Below are 26,374 nucleotides of genomic sequence, written 5' to 3' on the forward strand. Positions count from 1 at the left end.
AAACTATTGATGTAAAGTTGCACTTAAACCGTGCCAGAAAAATATGTGTCTTGTTGAAGATAAACTATAGATCATGTAGGGGAACACATAAAAAAAGTGAAAGTTATAAATAGAAAAGTGTGCTAAACTGTGACACACGGAGATATGGAGTTAGTGATGGTCTTTGAAATATATGAAAACATTGATGTAAAGTTACACTCAAACTGTGCCAAAAAATGTATCTTGCTGCAGATAAACTATGTCAATAAAACCATAGATAGAAAAAGTGTTGAACCTACCACACTAAAAATACAAATCAAAAAATAAAAATGAATCACCAACAAATGAAGCGTCAATAAAAGTCAAATTGAATACCTCGTCCAACAAATCATGTATGACAAAACTAAAATATCAACTGATTGCAAAACGTGAAGATAACCAAAATAAAACTTACCATACATTCAGTGTTGTGACGGCTACTGAATGCAAGCTAAAGGCAATGAAAACCAACTTCTACCCATGAATCCATCACATGCCATCTGGATGGGTGGATGATGTCATATGGCAGGAAATAATATTTAAAAAGAATGGACTAAAAAACAAACAATACTCTTTAGCTTGCATTCAGTAACTGACATAGAATTGAATGTATGGTAAGTTTTATTTTGTTTATCCATAGATAAATAAAACATATTTACTTTCCAATAGTGCACTGTCGAATGCTAAAGGGCTGCTGTTTCATAATTTCCATAATTTATACTGAGAGTCTGGTTCCCCAATTACACTCCAAAAGGGTGTAATCTGTGTATGCCTCACAGTTTTCGTAATCTTTGAGGATTTTCCTCTCATTATCAGGCCTTATGAAACTTTTCTTGAAACATCTAAGGTGTGATGTGTTTTTACATCATGTCAAACTAGTATGAAGGGATATAATCTGTGGTTTCCATGTTAAACATGACGTGTGCTTGGAACAGAGTTTGCAGTTATTGTGTGAAAATGAATTTCCTGACCAGGGTTCTTAGTAATGGGTTGCACAATCACTACCTCAATAATCCTAGGGCCATCTCATTAGTTTGGCATCGTGAGCGGGTAGATAGGGCTTACACAAGACCAATACCTCCTTCAGCATTATGTTAGCCTTTACATACAGGGAGTGCCATCAATCAAAATATTTAACAGGGTCATATATCTTGGTGGAACCTCCAACTGTAGGGCATACATGGAGTACACAATTTTTAGGTATAATTGGGGAATGTTATTCTCAGTATAAATTGTGGAAAAAAATAAGAAACTTTAGCATTAGACAATAAACTGTTGGAAAGTAAATACATTCCCTTTATCTATGTGATCTGAGTTCTAATGCCCAAGATATACTAACAAATACTGACACAACACCCCAAAGATATTATAAAAATAGATTGCTTATTTACATAACAGCAAGAACAAAATAAAAGGCAAGAATAAGGAGAATGATGATCTTATCATAGAAACAGCTCTGAGCAAATGCACATGAATGCTAAGGCAGCCTTCTAGTTCAACCAGCTTCCCTATCGCAACACAGCAACTACTCAGCAATTACATGGCAACTATTTGGCATGGACAGTGATGGAATATGATGCCCAGCAGGTGGCAGAGAGTTCCTTAGGCAGGGGCTATACTTCAGATCAAATGTAAAGCAAACAGCCATTTGCCTCAGATATAAGTCTCTTTTATATAGAAATTGCAGGCTGCAGCAGAGTCAGTGATGTGCATTCCTGGCCTTGTTGATGTACAACAAACTTTGACATAAATGTCATGACTTGAGGAGCCACAATATTGTCTCACTGGCACCATGTTGAAAGGGCACTTTAACCACAAAGTCATTGTTCAAATAAACAAGTACTTTTCTTAGAATTTAAGCACACCACGTTATGGAATACACTTTCATAAGTACATAAGTATTGCCATACTGGAACAGACTGAAGGTCCATCAAGCACAGCATCCTGTTTCCAACAGTGGCCAATCTAGGTCACAAGTACCTGGCAAGATCCCAAAACAGTACAATACATTTTTTGCTGCTTATCCTAGAAATGTAACAAAATATTTAAACACACATGAATACAAGTGTATTGCTTCTTCAGCTTATTGAGAGTGGAGTAGTCTCATATGTAACACACGATAAAGATTATTTGATTTTTCACCCAATGACTGGGTGTATTATCTGTGTGTATTGTCTAATCATTGACTTAACCTCCACCACCCTTTGCTAATCTTATATATGAAAATATATTTCTGTTTATCAATATGCTATCATCTAATTTTATGCAGCACTTAGCTTGAACAAGTTGGTGCTCTTAAAACCCCGACAGGTCCCCGTTTCGTGGCTACTTTTTCAAGGGGGTCACCAGTTCTAAAACCAAAAACAAGATGCCTTTTAGAACAATTTTGTAAGTAATTTTGTGCTGCATCTTGTTTTTGGTTTTAGAACTGGTGACTCCCCTTGAAAAAGTAGCCACGAAACGGGGACCTGTCGGGGTTTTAAGAGCACCAACTTGTTCAAGCTAAGTGCTGCATAAAATTAGATGATAGCATATTGATAAACAGAAATATATTTTCATATATAAGATTAGCAAAGGGTGGTGGAGGTTAAGTCAATGATTAGACAATACACACAGATAATACACCCAGTCATTGGGTGAAAAATCAAATAATCTTTATCGTGTGTTACATATGAGACTACTCCACTCTCAATAAGCTGAAGAAGCAATACACTTGTATTCATGTGTGTTTAAATATTTTGTTATATTTTGATGCTCGACAGAGCACAGGCACAATTGTTTGTTTTATCCTAGAAATAAGCAGTGGATTTTCCCCAATAATGACAAGTTGTGCCATTAACCAATTAAGTTATGCACATTGTTATAGAATACGCTTTGGTTTCTGCATGGATTTTTTTAGCGCCATATATGGAATCCAGAGAATAGTGCCTTTTATACAGGAGGCAAGTCTCTTTCAATTGAAACGAATCTCTGGAATGAGAGGGCATAGGATGAAAGAGAAAGGTAATAGACTCAGAAGTAACCTGAGGAAATACATCTTCATGGAAAGCGTGGTGAATTTGTGGAACAGCATCCCAGTGAAGACGGTAGAGAAGAAAACTGTATCTGAATTCAAGAAAGCTTGGGACAAGTACATAGGTACATAGGATCTCTAAGGGAGAGGAAGGAATAATAGATGGCAGGGATGAACAGACTGGATAGGCCATATGGGTTTTATCTACATGAATTTCTATATGTTTCTATATGATTACTCTGCACTATTTATTTCTAGATACTTGGGCACAAGAGTCATTGAAACAAAAATTTGAGAATAGCAATATTGCCCATCTTAATAATCACTAGGTCAATCTTAGTCATAGTAGCTTTTTCCTACTCCCTGGTGCTGAGAAGATTCTGGCACAGATGATAACACCCTCATCCTCCCCGTCCCATCTGCCCGCAACCTTGGAGTCATCTTCGACTCCTCCCTCTCCTTCTCTGCACATATCCAACAGACTGCCAAAACCTGTCGCTTCTTCCTCTTCAACATCAGCAAAATTCGCCCTTTCCTTTCTGAGCACACCACATGAACTCTCGTCCATGCTCTCATTACCTCTCACCTTGACTACTGCAACTTACTCCTCACCGGCCTCCCACTTAGCCATCTATCCCCCCTTCAATCTGTTCAGAACGCTGCTGCACGTCTTATATTCTGCCAGAACCGATATACTCATATCACCCCTCTCCTCAAGTCACTTCACTGGCTTCCAATCAGATACAGCATACAATTCAAGCTTCTCCTCCTTACCTACAAATGCACCCGGTCTGCGGCTCCTCACTACCTCTCTACCCTCATCTCCCCCTATGTTCCCACCCGTAACCTCCACTCACAGGACAAATCCCTCCTTTCAGTACCCTTCTCCACCACTGCCAACTCCAGGCTCCGCTCATTCTGCCTTGCCTCACCCTATGCCTGGAACAATCTTCCTCAACCCCTACACCAAGCCCCCTCCCTACTCATCTTCAAATCTCTGCTTAAAACTCACCTCTTCAATGCTGCTTTCGCACCTAACCTTTCGTGAAATATAGTATGCCCTATCAGACTGACTCTACACTTGTCTTTTAGATTGTACACTTGTCTTTAGATTGTACACCTGTCTTTTAGATTGTAAGCTCCTTGAGCAGGGACTGTCCTTCCATGTTAAAATGTACAGCGCTGCGTAACCCTAGTAGCGCTTTAGAAATGTTAAGTAGTACAGTTTATACCACATAGATTCAACACGATAAAAACCTCTAGGTTCATCTAATCTTTGCAGTTTCCTTACATACTGCAATATCACATACCTTCCTTGATCTGTGAATTTTTCACATTATGCAGTTTAGACTTGTAGCAGCCATGGAGAATAAGATTTCTTGCAGATTGTGATACTGGGTGAACATAAAGACAGAATCACAATTTTGTAAAATTCTTCAATGTATTTATATTTTTAGTGACTCCTAAATGTCGTCTGATGCACCTAGAGATGCTTCAGAAGAGAAAAAGCGGGCAGAGCCACCCTGGAAGACGCAGATTAGATGTGGATAATATTTATGACCCTGACTGTGAAACAAATGGTACCTTTAAAGCCAAACAGTGTGATGACGATTCAAACCTGTGTTGGTGTGTGGACAGTGCTGGAGTCAGGGTCACAGACAAAATGGGAGAGGATCCTAAATGTGATCGACTAATCCAGGTGCAGTGAGTATCACTATATTGGGTGATAAGACCTGCAGAGAGGGATTATTTATTTATTTATTTATTTATTTGCTACATTTGTACCCCACATTTTCCCACCTATTTGCAGGCTCAATGTGGCTTGCACTATGTTGCAAAAGGTATAATCATAAACAGAGTAAGAGGTATGGTCTAATTTAACATATTACTGTGTAAGAAATTAGGTAGATAGGTCAGTAGAATTATTTACATAACACAAAATAAAACAGGTAAGATATAATGACCAATAGTGATAATGTGATCAACATAATCAAATTAGAAGGGATCAGTATTAGTTGGTTTAGATGTAAAATGGAATCAAGTCATTAAGGAGGACTTTTATTGTAAGTCTCTTCGAACAGATGCGTCTTCAATAACTTCCGGAAGGTTGTTATTCGGTAGTTATTCCATGATGTTATGCATGATATTAGCATAGCCCCCCCCCCCCCCCCAAAAAAAAAACAACGGTAAAGGAGGTGAAAGGAATAAAGATGAGATCAAGGATGTTCTCTGTTATGGCTCCTATTTGGTGGAACAGTCTACCGAGGGAATTTCATTTGGAGAATGATGTGGTGAAATTTTAAGAAATCATTAATAACCTGGCTCTTCACTTCTTGATTTAAAAAGGTTAAAAAGGTTTCCAATTGAATGTGGTTGAGCTGTGGAGAAGCTTTTTGTTTAACTTTTAGTTTGTTTTGTGATTATTATTTCTGAATGTTTATTTTTTTTTTATTTTATGAGTGTTTTTTTTTTTTTTTTAATACTTTCAATCTTTATTTTGAAAACATGTTCTGGTTTTAGTACCAAATACACTAAGGGCCCTGTTTACTAAGCTGTGCTAGAGGCATGCTAGTGTTTTTAGTGCGCGCTAAAAATGCTAGTGCACCTTAGTAAACAAGGCCTAAAGAAATAGAAACTGCACCCTGCAAAATATAAAGAAAGCAGCGTACATTCACTGCAAAACTTACATTTTCTATTCACTAAATTAAAAATAACATTATTTTTGTACCTTTGTCATCTGGACATTTTGTTCATGTTAGTGCCAATCTCCAGTTTTTGCTTTCCTCTGTCTTTTCTTAATTTTCTTTCCAGGGTCTCCAGTTCATCTGTCACTTCTTCTTCTTTCTTATTCACTTCCTCTCCTACATCCATCTCTGACTTTAATTTTTTCCTTTTGGCTTGCCTCTATTTATTTTTCTGCCTCTGTATCTGCTTCTACTTATAACTTTCCATCTCTCTCATATCTATTATTCTCCATTTTTTTGCTAAGTCTCCCCTTCCAGCATCTTATCTTTTTTTTCTCTCTCTCTGTCCTCCCCTCTATACAGTACCCCCTCTCTATTTTCACTCTTCTGACCAGAATGTCCCCTCTCTTTTTCTTTCGCCCCCTTCATCCAACATATCCTACCTTTCCTCTTTCATCCAACACCTCAACTTGCTTTCTCTCTACCCCCATCCAGCATCTGTCCCCATCATCCTACTCTTTCCTCATACACAGCATCCCTCTGTGTCCCTTTCCCCCTCTTATGTCAGCATCTCCCCTATCTCCTTATTCCTTCCATGTCCAGTGCTCCCTTTGCCTTTTTACTGCCCCCCTCCATGTCCAGCATCTCGCATCTGTCTTCCTACTAATCCCATATCCGGTATTTTCCTTTCAACCCCCATGTCCACCAGCATCCTCCCATGTCCCTTTCTCCCCCCTCCCTATCTGATCTACCATTTTTTTTTTGTTACTTTTGTACCCCACGCTTTCCCACTCATGGCAGGCTCAATGCGGCTTACATATTGTGTACAGGTACTTATTTGTACCTGGGGCAATGGAGGGTTAAGTGAATTGCTCAGGGTCACAAGGAGCTGCCTGTGCCTGAAGTGGGAATCCAACTCAGTTCCTCAGTTCCCCAGGACCAAAGTCCACCACCCTAACCACTAGGCCACTCCTCCACTCCACTCCTTCTCTCTCCTTCTCTCCCCCTCCCCTAAACCAACCATCCAGCCATCTTCCCCATCCCATTCCACTACCCCCTCTCTTCCCCATCCCAATCCAGCATCTCTCTTGTCAACCTATTCCCTCCAATGACCACTATCTTCCCTTCTTCCACCTCCACAAACATTTTCCCTCATCAGTGGCACTCTCACTCAGCTAAAAGGCAAAACAAACACAGCAAGGGTGATGAACAAACAGGTGTTTCATAAAAGGATTAGTAATCTGAGCTATACTTACCCTCTCTCCCCAGGTAATCTACAATAGGTGCTTCAAAGGGAAGTCAGGAAAGTGATCCTACTCCAATAATACCCCTGGCTTATTCAGATTGACCTCCCACTCTAGAAGTTGTCGTAACTGTGATGCCCAATAATACATCACCATATTAGGGACAGTCTTTCTCCCTTTCAGAATGACTGAGTTACAGTAATCTGGGCAAGATGTTAATTTTAATAACCACTATGCGTCCCCACAATGACAGCCATAAAGCCTTCCATACTCCTTGAGCTCCCGCACAATAACAGGAAGCATCAGGCTCGGTGAGTCCACATAAAAAAGTATATCATCAGTTAAAAGTGCTATTTTGTGGTGAAGTCTTCCTGCACAAAATCCCTTTACATCCATATTATTGCTAGAGGCTCTATAGAAAGGGCAAAGAGCAGTGGAGACAAGGGACACCCCTGTCACGTGCCTCGCAGGATAGGGAAAAGTCTCCCTATATCCTCCATTAACTTTAATTCTGGCCCTGGGTGCTTCATATAGCTTATGAATCCACCTACAGAAATGCTCTCCTAGCCCCAATTTAGACAAGACTTGCCAAAGGATGCGTACACCATTTGCAAAGAGTGTTTCCTAACAGGAAAAGCATGCACAAAACACCACGGATGCATGCACTATCTAGAAAACGTGTACACTGTTTCCTAAAGGGCACATATGCATAAACCATCGCACATGCATGCACTATCTGGAAAGTGTGTGCACTGTTTCCTAAAGGGCACAACCATCGCACATGCGTGCACTATCTGGAAAGCATGTGCACTGTTTCCTAAAGGGCACAACCATCGCACATGCGTGCACTATCTGGAAAACGTGTGCTCTTTTTCCTAAAGGGCACATATGCATAAACCATCACACATGCAAGCACTATCTGGAAAGCGTGTGCACTGTTTCCTAAAGGGCACAACCATCGCACATGCGTGCACTATCTGGAAAGCGTGTGCACTGTTTGCTAAAGGGCACAACCATCGCACATGCGTGCACTATCTGGAAAACGTGTGCTCTGTTTCCTAAAGGGCACATATGCATAAACCATCACACATGCAAGCACTATCTGGAAAGCGTGTGCACTGTTTGCTAAAGGGCACAACCATCGCACATGTGTGCACTATCTGGAAAACGTGTGCTCTGTTTCCTAAAGGGCATATATGCATAAACCATCACACATGCAAGCACTATCTGGAAAGCGTGTGCATTGTTTCCTAAAGGGCACAACCATCGCACATGCGTGCACTATCTGGAAAGCGTGTGCACTGTTTGCTAAAGGGCACAACCATCGCACATGCGTGCACTATCTGGAAAACGTGTGCTCTGTTTCCTAAAGGGCACATATGCATAAACCATCACACATGCAAGCACTATCTGGAAAGCGTGTGCACTGTTTGCTAAAGGGCACAACCATCGCACATGTGTGCACTATCTGGAAAACGTGTGCTCTGTTTCCTAAAGGGCATATATGCATAAACCATCACACATGCAAGCACTATCTGGAAAGCGTGTGCACTGTTTCCTAAAGGGCACAACCATCGCACATGCGTGCACTATCTGGAAAGCGTGTGCACTGTTTGCTAAAGGGCACAACCATCGCACATGCGTGCACTATCTGGAAAGCGTGTGCACTGTTTGCTAAAGGGCACAACCATCGCACATGCGTGCACTATCTGGAAAGCGTGTGCACTGTTTGCTAAAGGGCACAACCATCGCACATGCGTGCACTATCTAGAAAACGTGTGCTCTGTTTCCTAAAGGGCACATATGCAAGCACTAACTGGAAAGCATGTGCCCTGTTTGCAAAAAGTGTGCTCTGTTTCCTAAGGGGCATGCATGCACAAACCATCGCTCATGCCTACACTATCTGGAAAGGGTGTACACTATTTTCAAAAAGTGTGCAGTATTGATGGCGCATGAAAAAAACCACAACATGTGTTTTTTTCTGCTTGTTTTCATTTGCCAAGAACACGCTGACATTTCCTGTTTCATATGCTACGACACCGGACTGCATGCAGCTCTTCATAATGATTCCATATGCAATAAAACCTCTGGTTCTAAGGACTGCCTTAGACTTCATCTTCCAGATTGCAAGACAGTGCGCTATAATAACTCAGTTCATTCCGCAGACTTTAGATACCAAGGTGCTAAGTGATGGAACTCACTGCCAATGACAATCAAAGGTCAGCCTGATTACTTGGTATTTCACAAAAGACTGAAAAATTTCCTTTTTGAGAGGTTTCTACCCATTGATTAGTGTTAGATTGTAACTGAGTGGAGGAGTGGCCTAGTGGTTAGGGTGGTGGACTTTGGTCCTGGGGAACTGAGTTCGATTCCCACTTCAGGCACAGGCAGCTCCTTGTGACTCTGGGCAAGTCACTTAACCCTCCATTGCCCCATGTAAGCCGTATTGAGCCTGCCATGAGTGGGAAAGCACGGGGTACAAATGTAACAAAAATAAAATAGATACTATTGGAGATTCTACATGGAATGTTGCTATACCACTAGCAACATTCCATGTAGAAGGCTGCGCAGGCTTCTGTTTCTGTGAGTCTGACATCCTGCACGTATGTGGAGGACGTCAGACTCACAGAAGCAGAAGCCTGCGCGGCCACATTGGTGATCTGCAAGGGCCGACTTCTAGTGGAATAGCGACATTCCATGTAGAATCTCAAATAGTAGCAACAGTGGAGGAGTGGCCTAGTGGTTAGGGTGGTGGACTTTGGTCCTGGGGAACTGAGTTCGATTCCCACTTCAGGCACAGGCAGCTCCTTGTGACTCTGGGCAAGTCACTTAACCCTCCATTGCCCCATGTAAGCCGCATTGAGCCTGCCATGAGTGGGAAAGCGCGGGGTACAAATGTAACAAAAAAAAAAAATAGATACTATTGGAGATTCTACATGGAATGTTGCTACTATTGGAGATTCTACATGGAATGTTGCTATTCCACTAGCAACATTCCATGTAGAAGGCTGCGCAGGCTTCTGTTTCTGTGAGTCTGACGTCCTGCACGTACGTGCAGGACGTCAGACTCACAGAAGCAGAAGCCTGCGCGGCCACATTGGTGATCTACAAGGGCCGACTTCTACATGGAATGTTGCTAGTGGAGGAGTGGCCTAGTGGTTAGGGTGGTGGACTTTGGTCCTGGGGAACTGAGTTCAATTCCCACTTCAGGCACAGGCAGCTCCTTGTGACTCTGGGCAAGTCACTTAACCCTCCATTGCCCCATGTAAGCCGCATTGAGCCTGCCATGAGTGGAAAAGCACAGGGTACAAATGTAAAAAAAAATAGTTCCATTATTTAGTTTTTATTTATATCTTATCTATGCCACTTGGCTCTTATTTGATATTTTGCTTATGGTATTGTAAACCTTGCCTGTTTTATTTATTGTAAGCACACTGATGTTCGGGATAATGAGGGGTATAAATGTCAAAATAAATAAACAAAAATAAAAAAAATATGAATGCACATCCCTAGCTGTGATCCATACATGCCCAGACTCTGCCTATGCAACATAGTAGATGACAGCAGATAAAGACCTGTATAGCCTCTATTCTTTTTTTCTTAAATCATTTTAATTCAGTTTTTGTACAAAAACAGTGTAATAAGGTAAGCCGAATTGTAAACATCAGTGAAATAGCATAGGGTACGATGTGGCTTCAAACGTGAAACACAATGAACAGAACAGAACTTGACAAAACGTCTGAGCAGAATGTTTTAGTACCAATTACAAAGATTAATTAATGGATAAAGAAACAGATAAATTTACCCCACTTGCGTTTACGTTTATATGTAGCAGGAAGAAATTTTAATGAAATATCCTCATATTTCTTAAATAATGAAACAGTATTCCATCACATTAAAATGGATAGACTGGAATTATCCTTCCAATGATGAATGATCAGTTTCAGAGCAACACAAATTGAAAAAAAAAAATCAAAAGAAAGAAGCATCTTCATCAGAAAGAGAGTTTGAAAGGGCAATAAATGTCCAAACTATATGCTTAAATGATATAGGCAATGAATTAGAAAGTTACAAGCTGCCACGGGCACGGGATGCCATAAGAGGGGAGGGGCAGTTTTGCCGAGGATGCTCTTCCCCCGCCCCCATGGAGAAAGGGAGAATGGTAAGACCGGGGATGCTGCCGCAGCGCTGTCCCTGGTGCTGATGCGGAGTGATGAACAGAGTAGAGCCGGAAAGAGGATGATGCAGAGAGGCAGCAGCAAGGAAAGAATTATCCGAATAAATCCAAGCCATAGAATCCCATCTCAAAACCTAGACTGGATGCTGTTTCGTGGAAGGTCTCCCATCCATTTCTTAACGCTGTCCTTCAACTATTTCTTTAGTTCCTTCGATCAGACCAGAAAAATCTGATCTGAAGAAGAAGGGTTACCTTCCAAAGCTAATTAACAAAGGCATTGTTAGTCCAATAAAAAAGTACCATCTTAAAAAAAAAAATAGAAAGTTACAAGACATCTAATATTTTAGGCCAAATATCCAGCCAAAAGGTAAAGACATTATTGCATTTAAACAATATATGTTTATGTACCCTTCTGATTGGAGCAAGACCATAATAGATCATTGGGAGATAATTTACTTTTAAAGGGTTTAATAGGAGTCCAATGAGCTCTGTGTTGTAAGAAATATAAAGACTGAGTGATAGATGAGGAGAGGGAGGGTCTCAGACTATTTAACCAGAAGACAGACCATTGTTTGACAAATGTTCACCAGTATCTTCTTCCATTGCTTTTTGAGAAGAAATTCTAAATTTCGTTGATATAGCATGAAAACATTTATAAAATGGCTGAAGGTGTGTGAGTAGGAAATAGATTAAAAAATGATTGTATTGGAAGGGAATTTGGCATAATTTTAATGTTAAGGTGTGAATGTTTAATTGCTTGTTGCAGTCTATACTTGTTAAAGAACTGAGAATCAGGTTAATTGGGATTTCTGCTGTAATTAGACAAAGGGTTGGAAAACAGAACAGCAGATCAGTAACAGATTTATAAAAACTTTATTAGTGGTATTGCATACAGAGAAATTGCCCGACACAGGCTGTGTTTCGCCCAGCAGGGCTGCGTCAGGGGCTATTGAGTAAAATGTAGTGTGGAAAGCTTGTAAAACAGTTGCACAGTCCAGCAATTATTATTATTATTATTATTTATTACATTTGTATCCCGCGCTTTCCCACACATGGCAGGCTCAATGCGGCTTACATAGTAACAATATAAAGAATTACAAAGTCATAAGAAGATATACAGTTTGTAGTAAATGCAATATTAATGGGGTTAACAGATAAGTAAATTGAACACCCTAACCACTAGGAGTGGCCTAGTGGTTAGGGTGGTGGACTTTGGTCCTGGGGAACTGAGGAACTGAGTTCAATTCCCACTTCAGGCACAGGCAGCTCCTTGTGACTCTGGGCAAGTCACTTAACCCTCCATTGCCCCATGTAAGCCGCATTGAGCCTGCCATGAGTGGGAAAGAGCGGGGTACAAATGTAACAAAAAAAAAACAAACAAAAAAAAACATAGGAGGAATTGGGTGCAGAAGGAAATGAGCGTTGGGAGGTGGGCGTAGGAAGATGGAGAGGAATGGATATGGGGTAGCAATAAGGATAATGGGAAACATGGTCAATGTATAAACAATCGTCAATAAGAATCATGTGGGCAAGCTTTGGTTAGATTGAATCGTTAGGATAGGCTATCTTGAAGAGATGGGTCTTCAGTGCTTTTCTGAAGGGCAAAAGGCCGTTAATGGTACGAATGGGTCTTGGTAGAGCATTCCAAAGCTGGCTGCCTGAAAAGGAAAAATTGGATGCGTAGAAGGATTTGTACTTAATACCTTTGAAGTTGGGGAGGTGTAGATTAAGGTAAGTATGGGAAGATATCAAACTGTTCCTGGTTGGGAGGTCGATACGGTGATTCATGTAGGTGGGGGCTTCTTCGTGTAATATCCTGTAAATCATTGTGTGTACTTTAAAGTTAATTCTTTCTCTGATGGGAAGCCAGTGAAGCTTCTGTCAAAGAGGTTGCTTGGAAAAAAACATATGAGTCTTGAAAAAACCCAGCATGGGTCATAACCTTATGGTCACCGCCTCACATGTACTGCTATTCCTGAGGTGCACCACTACATTCTACTCAATAACCCCTGACGCAGCTCTGCTGGGTGAAACACGGCCTGTGTCGGGCAATTTCTCTGTATGCAATACCCACTAATAAAGTTTTTATATATCTATTACTGATCTGCTTTTCTGTTTTCCACGTTGGAGTTTGCGGATTGCTTGCCTTGCTGTTTATTGGACAAAGGGTTTAAATTCACCATTGGAGATAAGTTGAGAAAGAAACCAAAGTTTGTTTCCTGTACGCCATAGAAGCCAATCAAAAGGTTTGTTATCAATAGTAAATAAAGGATTGTTCCAAATAGACATGTCATAAATTACACCAGATTCATTGAGGAGATAAAATTGAAAGTGTTTAATTGCTTCTAAAGAGGCAGAGATGACCAATAATGAATTAATATGTTTGAAAGGAATCATTTCCGATATAAGCTGTAAAGGTATAGGGGAGAACTAAACTCCTTTCAAGGTGCAACCACGTGGGGGAGAAGGAAATACTAGCATCTGAGCTGGGGTTAGGATTCACTAAGGAGAACCATTTTGAGGTTTGACTTCAAATAAATGATTGTTGATACTGGGTAAAATTAGGAAAGTTTACCCCACCTTTTTTTCTTTTGGAAGTCGAAGAATCTTTAAAGCAATTCTGGGGGTTTTCTTCTGCCAGAGAAAATTAAGTAAAATTCTATCAACAGCTTTGTAAAAGTGAGTAGAAAATTTAATGGGAAGCATACTCAGGGGTCCTTATACTAAGGCACGCTGAAAAATGGCTTGCAGTAGGGTAGGCGTGGGTTTTGGGCATGCGCCGATCCATTTTTTAGCGCGCCTGTAAAAAAGGCCTTTTATTTTTGCCAAAAATGGACGTGCGGCAAAATCAAAATTGCCGCGCGTCCATTTTGGGTCTGAGATCTTACCGCCAGCCATTGACCTAGCGGTAAAGACTCAACATGGTAACTGGCCGGTAATGACCTATGCGTGCTAAATGTCACTTGGTGCGCACCCAAAGATAAAAAATATTTTTCAGACGCGCGCCAAGAATGAAATTACCGCAAGAGCCATGCGGTAGTCGGGCAGTCACTCCATTTTGGCCCACATTGGGTGCGCGTAGACACTTACGCGGCTTAGTAAAAGGGCCCCTCAATAAATAATTTATTTTAGGAGTAAGGGTCATTTTAATTATTCAAGCCTACCCCACCAACTAAAGAATCAAGGGGACCAATTGGATGTAGTAGTTTTCAAATAGGAGAGGAGAAGCTCAGTATTTTTATCAATAGTCATGTCAATAGAATTGTAAAAATTAACACCTAAAAATTAATCGAGGAGGACTGAATTTGAAGGGAAAAAGAGTGAGATCTTGCAAATTAACCAAATTATTGAGTGGGAGGCATTCTGTCTTATCCCAATTTATCTTGTTACCTGAGATATGTGAGAATGAATCAATTAAATTAAGAATGTGATGTAAATATTCTAATGACTCACGTAAGTAATCAGTGTGAACTGTTGGCATTCACTTTATAGAATTAGTCTCCACGTGTCCCTGGTTAGGTGAAGCTGAGGCTTGCTCAGTAACATTACGAGTAACTGACAGGCTCTTTCTTATATCATTGCCTTCTAGCCTCATACAAGTAGATTTTAGCTTCAAAGCGGACTTCACACTCCTGAAAGGAAAAGAACAGGAAGTGCAGAGGTCAGTTACTGCCTGCTTATTTCCACTTCTGGCAGCTTGTCTCAGCATGAGCTGAAGCTTATAATAATGCTGACAAAGGTCTGTGGGAGAAGTGTTTGTATTATACAGATGGTGAGGAGAGGGGGACAGATCCAGGGATTTGTCAGCGTTAAGTTCCCGGGAGCCCCTCATTGAATTATTTTATCAAAATCATATGGCGTGGAAGAGAAAAGGTCAAAATCCCATTGATGGGAAACAGGTGGCGGAACATCACTGCACAGATGCAGCGCTACTAAAAAGAGAACAGTGTAATTCAGTACAGAACGTTAGCATCTGACGAACTTAATGCGATCGGTTTCCATTGAAAACCTGGACTGGAAGATCTGCAGAATGGTATCTGTAGCATAGTCCTAAGGTTCCTGATCCTGGAGGTACCCCAGCCAGTCAGGTTTTTGGGATATCTACAATGAATATTCATGAGAGAGATTTGCATGCAGTGGAGGCAGTGCATGCAAATATCTCTCATGAATATTCATTGTGGATATCCCAAAAGCCTGACTGGCTGGGTCCCTCCAGGACCACATTTGGGAAACAGTGGCATAGTCCCTGAAATGAATGCAGATTTGCTAAAGCTTCTATTTGTAAAGCTTGTGGAGGAGGGGGTTTGCTGGATTTAAGCAACCTGTTCAGAATTTATCTTGTCTGATATCCATAATAGTGATAGTGGGCCATATCTAACTCTGTAGTTTGAGAACAGCAGGATAGAGTTCCTAGAGCTGAGGTGGCTTTGCCCTTGTTATCGCACGAGGAGATGTCAAGGGCTTATGACTCTGTGCTTGGGGTGAACTAGAAGTAAAGGCCAACCAAAACTGGTGGTTTTGGTGCCAGCCAAAACCGAATCCATAAAGTTTGTGGCTTGGTTTCAGCCAGAATCGAAACTGAAAATGTCATGCCTGCTTTCTCCCATCTCCCGCAGAAGATGGGTCCCTCTGGGCCACTGCTGCCTCCTCCCCAGGCCCCTCAAACATTCCAAGCATCAGCGGATCCTCCCTGGGCCTACCTGAACAAGCTCTGGTGGTCTAGTGGCCTCTTCAGGACAGGAAAGAACCACACTCTTTCTTGCCTGCTGCTGTGTCTTGTATCACTGCTGCTTTAAAATGTCCCTGAAGAACTTACTAGACCACTATGGCTTCTCAAGGTAGGACCTGATGGTTGGGAAGCCAGGATGAGGGGAGGGGGAGGGAGACTTCGGGGTTGGGGGTGGTGGTCAGTCAGATGGCTTTGGGGGGGGGGGGGGGGAGAGTTTAAGTTTTAGCCACAAATTGGAACCAGATTTGGGGCCAGTTTGGGTGCCAAATCTGAAACTCATTCGGTCTGTAACTGGACAGGCAGTTAAGGTGCATGTTCTGATGGATAAGGCTCGCCAAAATAACTGTTTACTTAAAATGGTGCAATTCACAGATATCTGGTCTCTAAGGTGGTTTCTCGCTTTTCTTTGAAGACACCCCAAATTCTAGAGATAACAGTAAGTACTGAACAGATTTGTGTGTGTGTTTTTCTGCTATGTTGTTATATGCCAGTTGCAGGTGGATGGGGTAGACTTCAATCCCCATTATCTTTCAGAAGGGCCTGCAGAAACATTTAGCCAGGCTACTGGCTGTTTTTTGAGCACGTGCAACTAAATTCTGCCGAGGCTAATGGAGGCAGTGTTGTTTTTTAAATGTCACTTCCCATCACATGACCCCATGCAAGATGGAAGCTAGTAATACAAACAGGAAGTGATGTAATGCATACAGTAGTGGCCACCATCTTGAAAAAAGGGCATGTTTGTGATGTAACTTCCTGTGACTTCACCAAAGAGGGTGGAGTTTGGGACAGGACTATGCAAAAGGAGTGGGGTGTCCATAAGTGTTGCCATACTGGGACAGTCCGAAGGTCCATCAAGCCCAGTATCCTGTTTCCAACAGTGGCCAATCCAGCTCACAAGTACTTGGCAAGACCCCAACACAGTACAATACATTTTATACTGCTTATCCCAGAAATAAGCAGTGGATTTTAACAAGTCCATTTTAATAATGGCTTATGGACTTTTCTTTTAGGAAGCTATCCATCCTGGACTACTGCAATGCCCTGTACATTGGTCAAACCAGAGTTTGTACCAACTCCAACTAATTTAGAATGCTTCAGAGGGCTGCAAACAGCATGACTTTATCACACTCTTTGGTTTGGAAGGTCCTCAGACAAAATGGGCCAGAGTATCTATGTTCATCTTTACACACTTATGAGGCTTCTTAGGTCCCCTTGAGGAACATCTCTATCTGTGATACCCTCCAGTGACCTTTCTCAGGAGTAGCCCCCACACCCTCTGGAACTCACTCCCAAAGGGGTTATGCTGAACTGAAGACGACTACTACTTCAAGAAGCAGGTGAAAGCCTGGCTCTTCTCCCAAGCTTTTAATACATGTACGACTGACTATCCAATCACTCCCCACCTGGATTGTCTTGCTGTACACCCTAACTTAACCAGTTCCTCATGTTTTATTTAATTGTAAATATAAGTTGCCTCAGTTTAGCCGCCCATCTAGTTATCCAAATTGACTTTGTGCTATTTGTGGAGTGGAGGAGTAGCCTAGTGGTTAATGCTGTGGACTATGATCCTGGGGAACTGAGTTCAATTCCCACTGCAGCTCCTTGTGACTCTGGGCAAGTCACTTAACCCTCCATTGCCCCAGGTACAAAATAAGTACTTGAATATATGTAAACCGCTTTGAATGTAGTTGCAAAACCCTCAGAAAGGCAGTATATCAAGTCCCATTTCCCTTTCCCCCTTTCCCTTATGACATCACAATATCAGAAGTGAGCCAAGTATCGGGCAATCAAGCCATTGTGACATCACTGATGAGGTTGGCTCTTATTGGTGGAATGAGTGGAGGAGTAGCCTAGTGGTTAGTGCAGTGGACTTTGATCCTGGGGAACTGAGTTCGATTCCAACTGCAGCCCCTTGTGACTCTGGGCAAGTCACTTAACCCTCCATTGCCCCTGGTACAAAATAAGTACCTGAATATATGTAAACCGCTTTGAATGTAGTTGCAAAAAACCTCAGACAGGCGGTATATCAAATCCCATTTCCCCTATTTATCTTGTCCTGTCTGTATTTATTTATTTTCCATATTTATATCCCACTTTACACCAAAGCAGATTACAATCAAACATAAAATAAACAAACAAACATGATACACTTACCCTCTTGGTTACCTATTAAGACGTTTCACTGTATGGTATGAATGTTTTAATGTGTGTCTATCAAAGTGTTTCATTTGTATTGTGCTGAGATTGTGACGATCATACAGGAATGTTCTTCCATGCTGTCTATTATGGTATCATTTGTATTCTGCTGACGTTTATCATATGTCTGTTATATGATTGTTCTACAGAGCAGTTTAGTGTGTATATTTCTGTATCATGTTATTCCTATTATTAGGATTCAATTTGCAATCTCCAAGTTAACCTCATTGATTGCATTTGTTTATTTTTGGTCATTTTACTATTGTTATGCTGTTAAGTTTTATGTCAAGCTGTACCTGCTGTACACCGCCTTGGGCGAATCTCTTCATATGGGTGGTTAGTAAATCTCAATAAATGAATTACTACTATCTAATTGTGTCTTCCCTACTACACTCTAATTGTCTCTATACGTATAGTACTTCTCCCCAACAGCCTCTGGTTATCCTCTGCTACTCCCTAACATCTCTTCATGAAATACTACTCTCCAGCTGCCTCCTCCTGCTCCCCAACAGTATTTTCCCTGTAGTAGTGGCAGGTGCGAAGTGTAGTGACTAGACTTTACTTTTATAGGATTCCTAAGGAAGCAAGAGACAACATTACAGCTTATTCAAAGTCTCTGCAGGCTGCTACTGTACATGGGTTCTGCCCACAGAAATATCCCCACTTTTATCTCTGTCCATTTACCAGAAGCTAATCTCATCTTTTTTTTGTTCTCTTTTGTAGATGCACAAACTCACACAAGAAGTTACTATAAAACTCTGCAAAAATGGTACCAAAGACCCAGTGGATATTGCCACTGTGGCTTATTATATAGAGAGGGATGTAAGTATTCAATTGTTAAGCTCTCAGTGTTCGACACATGCTCTGTGAGAAACGCTATCAACTTTACATGGGCACACAGTCTCTTGATGCAGGCCTTGGTGCTGAAACACAGCCGTGTCAAGTCCCGTGTTATGATAGTACAATTAATAAATTGTTGATTTTTTTTACATCTTGGCCTTCTTTTTGTTGGGCCTTACTCCTTTGTTGCTGCATTCACCTGTGAAGCTTTTGCTTCTCCTTTCTCCCCCCCCTTACACTAGTGTGCCATGAGACTAATAAATGTATAAAACTAAATGCTAGACACCTATAGGAATATATGGGTGTCTCTAGCATTTAGCATGTGCTAAAAACGCTAGCGCGCCTTTGTAAAAGGACTCCTAAATGAATTATTCTCCACAGCTGAAGAGGAACAGATTATCCGTTTCCTTGGATGGAAGGGACGTGGAGGTGGACATGGAATCAATTCAGATCCTGTTCTTTGACAATGAACCGCCTCGAATTAACATGAAGACCATGTCTTCGGGCTTTGCAGCCATCATCATTGTGATAGCACTGGCTATTCTCACAGGAATCACTGTGTGTGTGAGTACTTACAAGAATGTATGGCAGTGGCCCCCATGAGGTGACCAAAGAACTGCTCCCTTCACCCCTCTCTGGCCTTCCACTGTGATCTATGTCCAGTAGTGGACGTGGCCTGGGAATCAGTGAATGTTCATAAACTTTACTCTCTCCTCCCAAGTGAGCTTTCTGTTACAAACCCAGGCAGATATTGGGATTATACTAAATAGAGTGAACATGAGACTACTAGTTTCAGCTAGTTTTTGCAGTGCAAACTGTTGCACAGGGCCTGGGCCTGATTGCTGGCTCCTGCTTTGGATAAGTGGGAGAGGAGGAAGTGACTAATAAAGGGAAAAGAAATTGAGGTCTATTATTTTGCTTTCACCATTAGTTAGTACCGTGTGAATTTTGAAGTGTTAAAATATGGTCATATGGGATAAAGCAGTGGTTTCCAAACCTGGTCCTGGAGGCACCCCAGCCAGTCGGGCTTTCAGGATATCCACAATGAATATTCATGAGAGATTTGCATGCAGTAGAGGAAATGTATGCAAATCTCCAATGAATATGCATTGTGGACATCCTGAAAACCTGACTAGCTGGGGTGGCTCCAGGTTTGGGAACCATTTGATAAAATTTGGGAGGCACTGATTTTTGGCGATATACATATATAAGAAACAAGCTACCTCCCCTCCCCCTTAGGAACAAACATGCCTGCTAAAAATGAGGCCAGACCCATTATTAAGATGGGCAGAAAAAAAAACCCCATTTAACAGTTGCTAGATACCGGGTGTGTATCCTCTTGGCCACTTTTAGCCCTTCGTGTAATCGAAGTCTGCACTGCTCAAGCCCCCCCCCCCCCTTTACTAAGATCAGATTCCCATGCCTATGCACAGGCCACTGCCATAGCAAATGTACTAACCTACTATTCACGCTGGGATTGTGAATTGCTTTGGCACCATCAATAAAGTAGGATGTGAAAGAGCTTGGGAGGCATTTTCCTTCCATTTATGGCAATGTAAAGATGTCATTCATGGTGAAATATAGCTCTGTTGATGTGACCTGGGAATAAATGCGGACTTAAAAATCTGGCTCAAGGGTCGCAGCCTGTGGGCAACCTACATGTTGTAGAGTCTTTCACCTTTTAACACAGTACAGCTGTATTGGGTTTAGTTCTTCCCTTTCCACCTCATTAAAAAAAAGCCTCACAGTATTTGACTGACTTCAACGTCATAATATCCACAAAATATGAATTTGATGTAATTTGGACCATTTTACAGCTTTCATTTAATTTTTTCTTTACAATATAACAATTGTTCAATCAAAAACTGCAATCACATTTAATAGCCTGCTTAAAAATTTCAAGCACAGTTGATCATATTTTTCCATCACTGTCCGGATACTGTCGTTGAATATGTCCTCTGACTGCCACAGCACAATACAGGCAGGTAATGAGATAGTTGCGATATTCATCCTGCTACCTAGTTAGCTAACCAAGTAAAGTGGGGCAGGAGCAATTCAAAATGGTAGCTGCAACCTGTAGTGGCAGTGTTGTGATACTACCACTAGGGGTGCAAGACTACCATTACAAGTCAGAGTCACCATTGTAAAACCCAGAGATAACACAGGGAATTGCTCCTTCCCATCTTACTCTAGACCGCCATGGCATCCTTATGTATGCTAGGGTGGGGTGGGGGGGGGGGGCAGATGTGCTTCAGGTTGCGACAGTCAACATTCAGGACATTAATAATTTTACTCACCATTAACATCTGTGTGTTAATGGTGATGAATCAACAGCACTAGTTTAAAAAAGTTTACACACTGGACTTGGGGAAAATCCACTATTTCTGGGATAAGCAGTATAAAATGTTTTGTACATTTTTGGGATCTTGCTGGGTATCTGTGACCTGGGTTGGCCACTGTTGGAAACAGGATGCTGGGCTCGATGGACCTTTGGTCTTTCCCAGTATGGCAATACTTATGTAGACATGGCCTCTTTGGAGGAGCTGATTGTCCAAAGCATGCAGTTAAATAAAAAATATCATAAATTCACATCAACAATACATCACAGTAAAATATCAGATGATGAACAAACGCAGGAGTACTATCAAAGTAATACAAATCCTCACATAACAACTGTCGTAAAAATCTCCCACCGTTAGATGTCACATATGAATATGAAATTCAATAGTATTGGTCCTTAGATAACACATTTACAAGTTGAATTTGGTGAAGGGTAAAGGGATTTGGATTTAGCTCATGCCTTTTCAATTCAAGGAGCATTACATTCAGGTACACTAGGTATTTCCTTGTCCTCAGAGAGCTTACAATCTAAGTTTATACCTGAGGCAATGAAGAGTTAAGTGACGTGCCCAAGATCACTAAGAGCCACAGTAGGATATGAAACCTGCCTTCCCTGGTTCTCCAATGACCTTTCTGATCTGTAAAATTGACTTCGCCATTAAAGCCTTGGAGTTTTCCTACTCTAAAAAAAAAAGTGATTTTTCCACACGTTAAGAGCTCATCTGCCTTGGGGCCCCCACTGAAATAGATTCCTCCAAAAGTTTCCCTATTGCAGTATTCAGGCAAGAGGTAATGAGCCTGCCCCTGTTTGGAAAATGGCAACCATTAAATTATAAACCAAAGATTTTGTTAACTCTGTAGAGCAAATACAAAATGTAATAATTAACCTTGGACCAGGTAAGAGGAATTCTTATTTTAAAGCCTTGTTTTCTATTCAGGTTGTCATTAAGAGACGAGCAGAGCAGGAGCATACTCGGTTTGAAGTCATTGAGGTGAGATCTGATTACAGATGCAAAAAAAAAAAAAAACTAATTCAATACAAGCCCCAGTAAATACTTAAAACTATCTGCCTACCTTCTAGGGTCAGGAACTGGACGATTATCAGCTTGCTCAGAGGGACGATCCACAGTACTACTACTCCTGAGGAAAGATGTGCCTGATAGTCCAAACTAACATTTCCGAATGGCGTACAGTTCATATGAAGATAAGACTGAAATAATCATTGAATGGGGATGTGCTTTTGTCAGCACCCTTAAACACACACAGCTCATTTAGACTTTGCTACTACATAGTAACATAGTAGATGACGGCAGAAAAAGACCTGCATGGTCCATCCAGTCTGCCCAACAAGATAAACTCATTTGTGTATACCTTACCTTGATTTGTACCTGTCTTTTTCAGGGCGCAGACCGTACAAGTCTGCCCAGCAGTCCTCCCCGCCTCCCAACCACCAGTCCCGCCTCCCATCACCGGCTCTGGCACAGACCGTATAAGTCTGCCCTCCACTATCCTCGCCTCCCAACCACCAACCTCTCTTCCCCTCACCTGCTCCGCCACCCAATTTCAGCTACGCTTCTGAGGATCCATTCCTTCTGCACAGGATTCTGTTAGGTTTGTTTTGAATTTGTTTTGCTAGTGGCCTGGTCTCACTGTAAACCTTTTGGATCTGGACACAGGCTTCTACTATTCCTGCTGAAAAGGGCTCATGTAGAAGTACCAAATCAGCTGATTCAAGGGGGCAGACTGCGGAGGGCACATCTAGGGCAGCTGGTGGTATCTCAACCTTCCTACTGAAAAACCCACGTAAAGTGAGCACCACCTCCAACCTGAAACTAGAAAGCAGAGAATGCCACAAGGACAAAGTTGTCCCCATTCCCACCAACTTCATCCTTTCGTGCACATGACAAAACATGCAGCTGCATCCACGTGGATGATAACAAATGCCTTCCACACCGCACTAATTCCATCATCATTTTTGATAAAAAGACAATCGCTTGCTTTTTGCATGAATGAGATTTGGTACTGTTGTAGGGATGGGATGGGAACAAACTTTATTCCCATCCCTGTGTCATTCTCTACTGGAAAATCAGATCGACCGTTGCTCTATGCCAGCCAGCCTGCAGGCACTGCCTACCATTCCTGTGGGCGTCAAAAGTTTGGCTCTAGGTTCCTAAACCGAGTCCTGGAAGTGCCCCAGTCAGTCAGGTTTTCAGGATATCAACAATGAATATTCATGAGAGAAATCTGCATACATTACTTCTGCTACATGCAAATCTCTCATGAATATTTATTTATGCATGCATTCGTATATCTCACTATTTTCCAAAATCAAGTTTTGGTTCAAAGTGGCTTACAATTTGCAGTTATGTGTAGATTACAGTAGTGTTTTTCAATTAGTATGTGTTGTAGAACATTTGTTGTTTGTGTGGTTAGTTATAGGACATTTTGTATGGGTAGGTTTTCAGTTCTCTAGTGGTTAGCATGGTGGACTTTGATCCTGGGGAACTGAGTTCGATTCCCACTGCAGCTCCTTGTGACTCTGGGCAAGTCACTTAACCCTCCATTGCCCCTGGTACAAAATAAGTACCTGAATATATGTAAACAGCTTTGAATGTAGTTGCAAAAACCTCAGAAAGGTGGTATATCAAATCCCATTTCCCTATTGGAGATTCTAGATGGAATGTTGCTACTATTGAGATTCTACATGGAATGTTGCTATTCCACTAGCAACATTCCATGTAGAAGGCTGCGCAGGCTTCTGCTTCTGTGAGTCTGGCATCCTGCACGTACATGCAAGACGTCAGACTCACAGAAACAGAAGCCTGCGCGGCTGCATTGCTGATCTCCAAGGGCAGGCTTCTACATGGAATGTTGCTAGTGGAGGAGTAGCCTAGTGGTTAGTTCAGTGGACGTGGATCCTGGGGAACTGGGTTTGATTCCCACTGCAGCTCCTTGTGACTCTGAGCAAGTCACTTAACCCTCCATTGCCTCAGGTACAAATAAGTACCTGTATATAATATGTAAGCCACATTGAACCTGCTATGAGTGGGAAAGCGCGGGGTACAAATGTAACAAAAAAAACAACCTGGAGATACTTAGTGATGCTTTTTATGGCCTTGGGTATTGAGTTCCACCATTCGGAGCCCAGGTAGATAAATCCTGCTGTATAGATGGTTTTGTAGATTATGTTTCTGCACTTGGGTAGGTGGAGAAATAGGTAGCCCCTAGTTTCTGAGCTTGCATTTCTTGACAATAATTCCATCAGGTCTAGCATGTATTCTAGAGACATTCCAAACAGTATTTTGTAAATGAGGGTGCTTGTTTTGAAGAATGGCCTAGTCTTGATTGGCAGCCAGAGTAATTTTTCAAGCAGTGGAGTTGCTCTTGTATTTCGATTTTTTTGAATATCAGTCTTGCTGCTGTGCTTTGGACTGCTTGCAGTGATTTCAGTGAGGTTTCTTTGCATCCTGCGATGTAGTAGTCTAGTTTCAACAGTATAATCGATTGCACTATTAGCCAGAACGATGGACTCGGAAAGTAGTCTCTAATCCTTCTCAGTTTCCATAGTGTCTTGAAACATTGTGATGTGATTGCTGATACTTGACTGTCCGGAGATCGATGTTTGTCGAGAACGATTCCCACTATTTTTAATCGTGTCTCTATATTCATTATGGCTATCCTGAAAACCTGACTAGCTGAGGTACCTCCAGGACCAGGTTTGTGAACCACTACTCCAGACAGCTCCCAACCCAATGAACAACAACCCAAACTGAGGAACTAAAACCTAAATATTGTTTTTAGCACTAGTTTGTTCAGTTACTCTGAATCAGGCAGCTCGATACAAGTTTCTGAAGAAATGCTGAGAAAGCTCATCTTGTTATGCCGTTTAGGAGCTGAAAGGTCCAATTGTGCTAACCTGAGATCACAGTAATATTTCACTATGGTGTTAACTCTCACAACAGAAGAAATTAAACAATCATGAATAAAAGTCTTGCCCCTACATAAAGCTGTTCCAAAGGTTGTTTATTGTACTGTTAAAAAAAATACCTGAATTTGTATTGAATTCAGCAATAAAGCATTCATTCTACTATGCCTCGGTGAGTATTTTAATGACTTAAAGAAATCCCACTGTCTTCCTGTTGTTTTGATTTACTTCAGTTATGAAACATGTTGACCTTTTAATGTGTTGACATATGATTGAAATGGATTCCAGGCATCCTAACTCGATTCTATGCCAGAAGTCTGTATCTTCCACAAAATCAAATTACTTCACAGAGCTTGAAGATAGCATAGTAGGGTAAACTAGATATTGCAGTGAGACTAAATGCAGATTGTTGAATTTTGCTGCAAATTAAGCTGTAAAGGAAAAGTCACATCAGAACTTCACACGGATATGCCCAAGGTTGGTAGGCGTAGTGTAATTTCATTTCTTGATATACCATACTTCAAGCTATAGCCACAGTACTTGTGATTTCTGTGACATCTATTGGTCCAGGAACATTTATGTAACGTTAAAGAAAAAAGTATTAGAGGGATACTTCAACTTTACTTTCTCAAAAGCCAGCTTTATGGATCCTGAGATGGCAACGAACTTAAGTCTTCCTGTGTCTAGTGTGGAGGAGGGTTACTAAACTGATGCCATCTGCACCAAAAGCATCATGAGATCGAAGGACCTAAATATGTGAACAGCCCAGGAAGGAGGAGGAGGGGAAAAGGGGGTATACCAGAGACTTTCGTATCTTTCAAAAATGTAAAATTAAGACACACGAATTGTTTTCAGTGGAAAGGACATTTTAAAACATGACAATCATATTGGATTGAAAGTAGATGGTGTCAGGAATAGCTTTTATAATAAAGGATGGCAAGTGCACAAAAAACAGTCTCTTCCTGCAGGGATAGTCACACGACTCAAGACAAGGAAAAGCACAGAGCATCCTTGCATGTAAAGAACAGAAGGCAGAACCAGATCAGTTTAGGTTTATGGCACTGCACAAAGCGAGCAGGGGAACTAGGCAGGCTTCACTCTGCTAAAGGGACAGTGTAATTCAGCCTTCATGCAGGCTCAATCTTTGGCTTCTCAGAAATTGCCTATAAAAAGTTACCACCTTTGCCAAACCAGTCTTTAGGTGATGT

The 26,374-nt window shown here is 41.5% G+C and overlaps 1 protein-coding gene across 4 annotated transcripts in view; it reads left to right on the forward strand.

Annotated features, from left to right (window-relative positions):
* Positions 1–22,573, forward strand: part of LOC115477800 (epithelial cell adhesion molecule-like) — a 29,419-nt gene extending 6,846 nt beyond the window's left edge. For 2 of the 4 annotated variants that reach the window (XM_030214887.1, XM_030214889.1), the window contains 7 exons: positions 4,489–4,735; positions 14,726–14,797; positions 16,238–16,301; positions 18,785–18,883; positions 19,283–19,465; positions 22,180–22,233; positions 22,323–22,573. In XM_030214887.1, coding sequence (XP_030070747.1) covers positions 4,489–4,735; positions 14,726–14,797; positions 16,238–16,301; positions 18,785–18,883; positions 19,283–19,465; positions 22,180–22,233; positions 22,323–22,385 — 782 coding nt within the window. In that variant the 3' untranslated portion in view covers positions 22,386–22,573. The remainder of the gene's footprint in view (positions 1–4,488; positions 4,736–14,725; positions 14,798–16,237; positions 16,302–18,784; positions 18,884–19,282; positions 19,466–22,179; positions 22,234–22,322) is intronic. The other 2 variants (XM_030214890.1, XM_030214888.1) reach the window with 2 other exon arrangements.
* Positions 22,574–26,374: the final 3,801 nt, after the last annotated feature.

Source organism: Microcaecilia unicolor, chromosome 9, assembly GCF_901765095.1.
Source record: "Microcaecilia unicolor chromosome 9, aMicUni1.1, whole genome shotgun sequence".
NCBI lineage: Eukaryota > Metazoa > Chordata > Amphibia > Gymnophiona > Siphonopidae > Microcaecilia > Microcaecilia unicolor.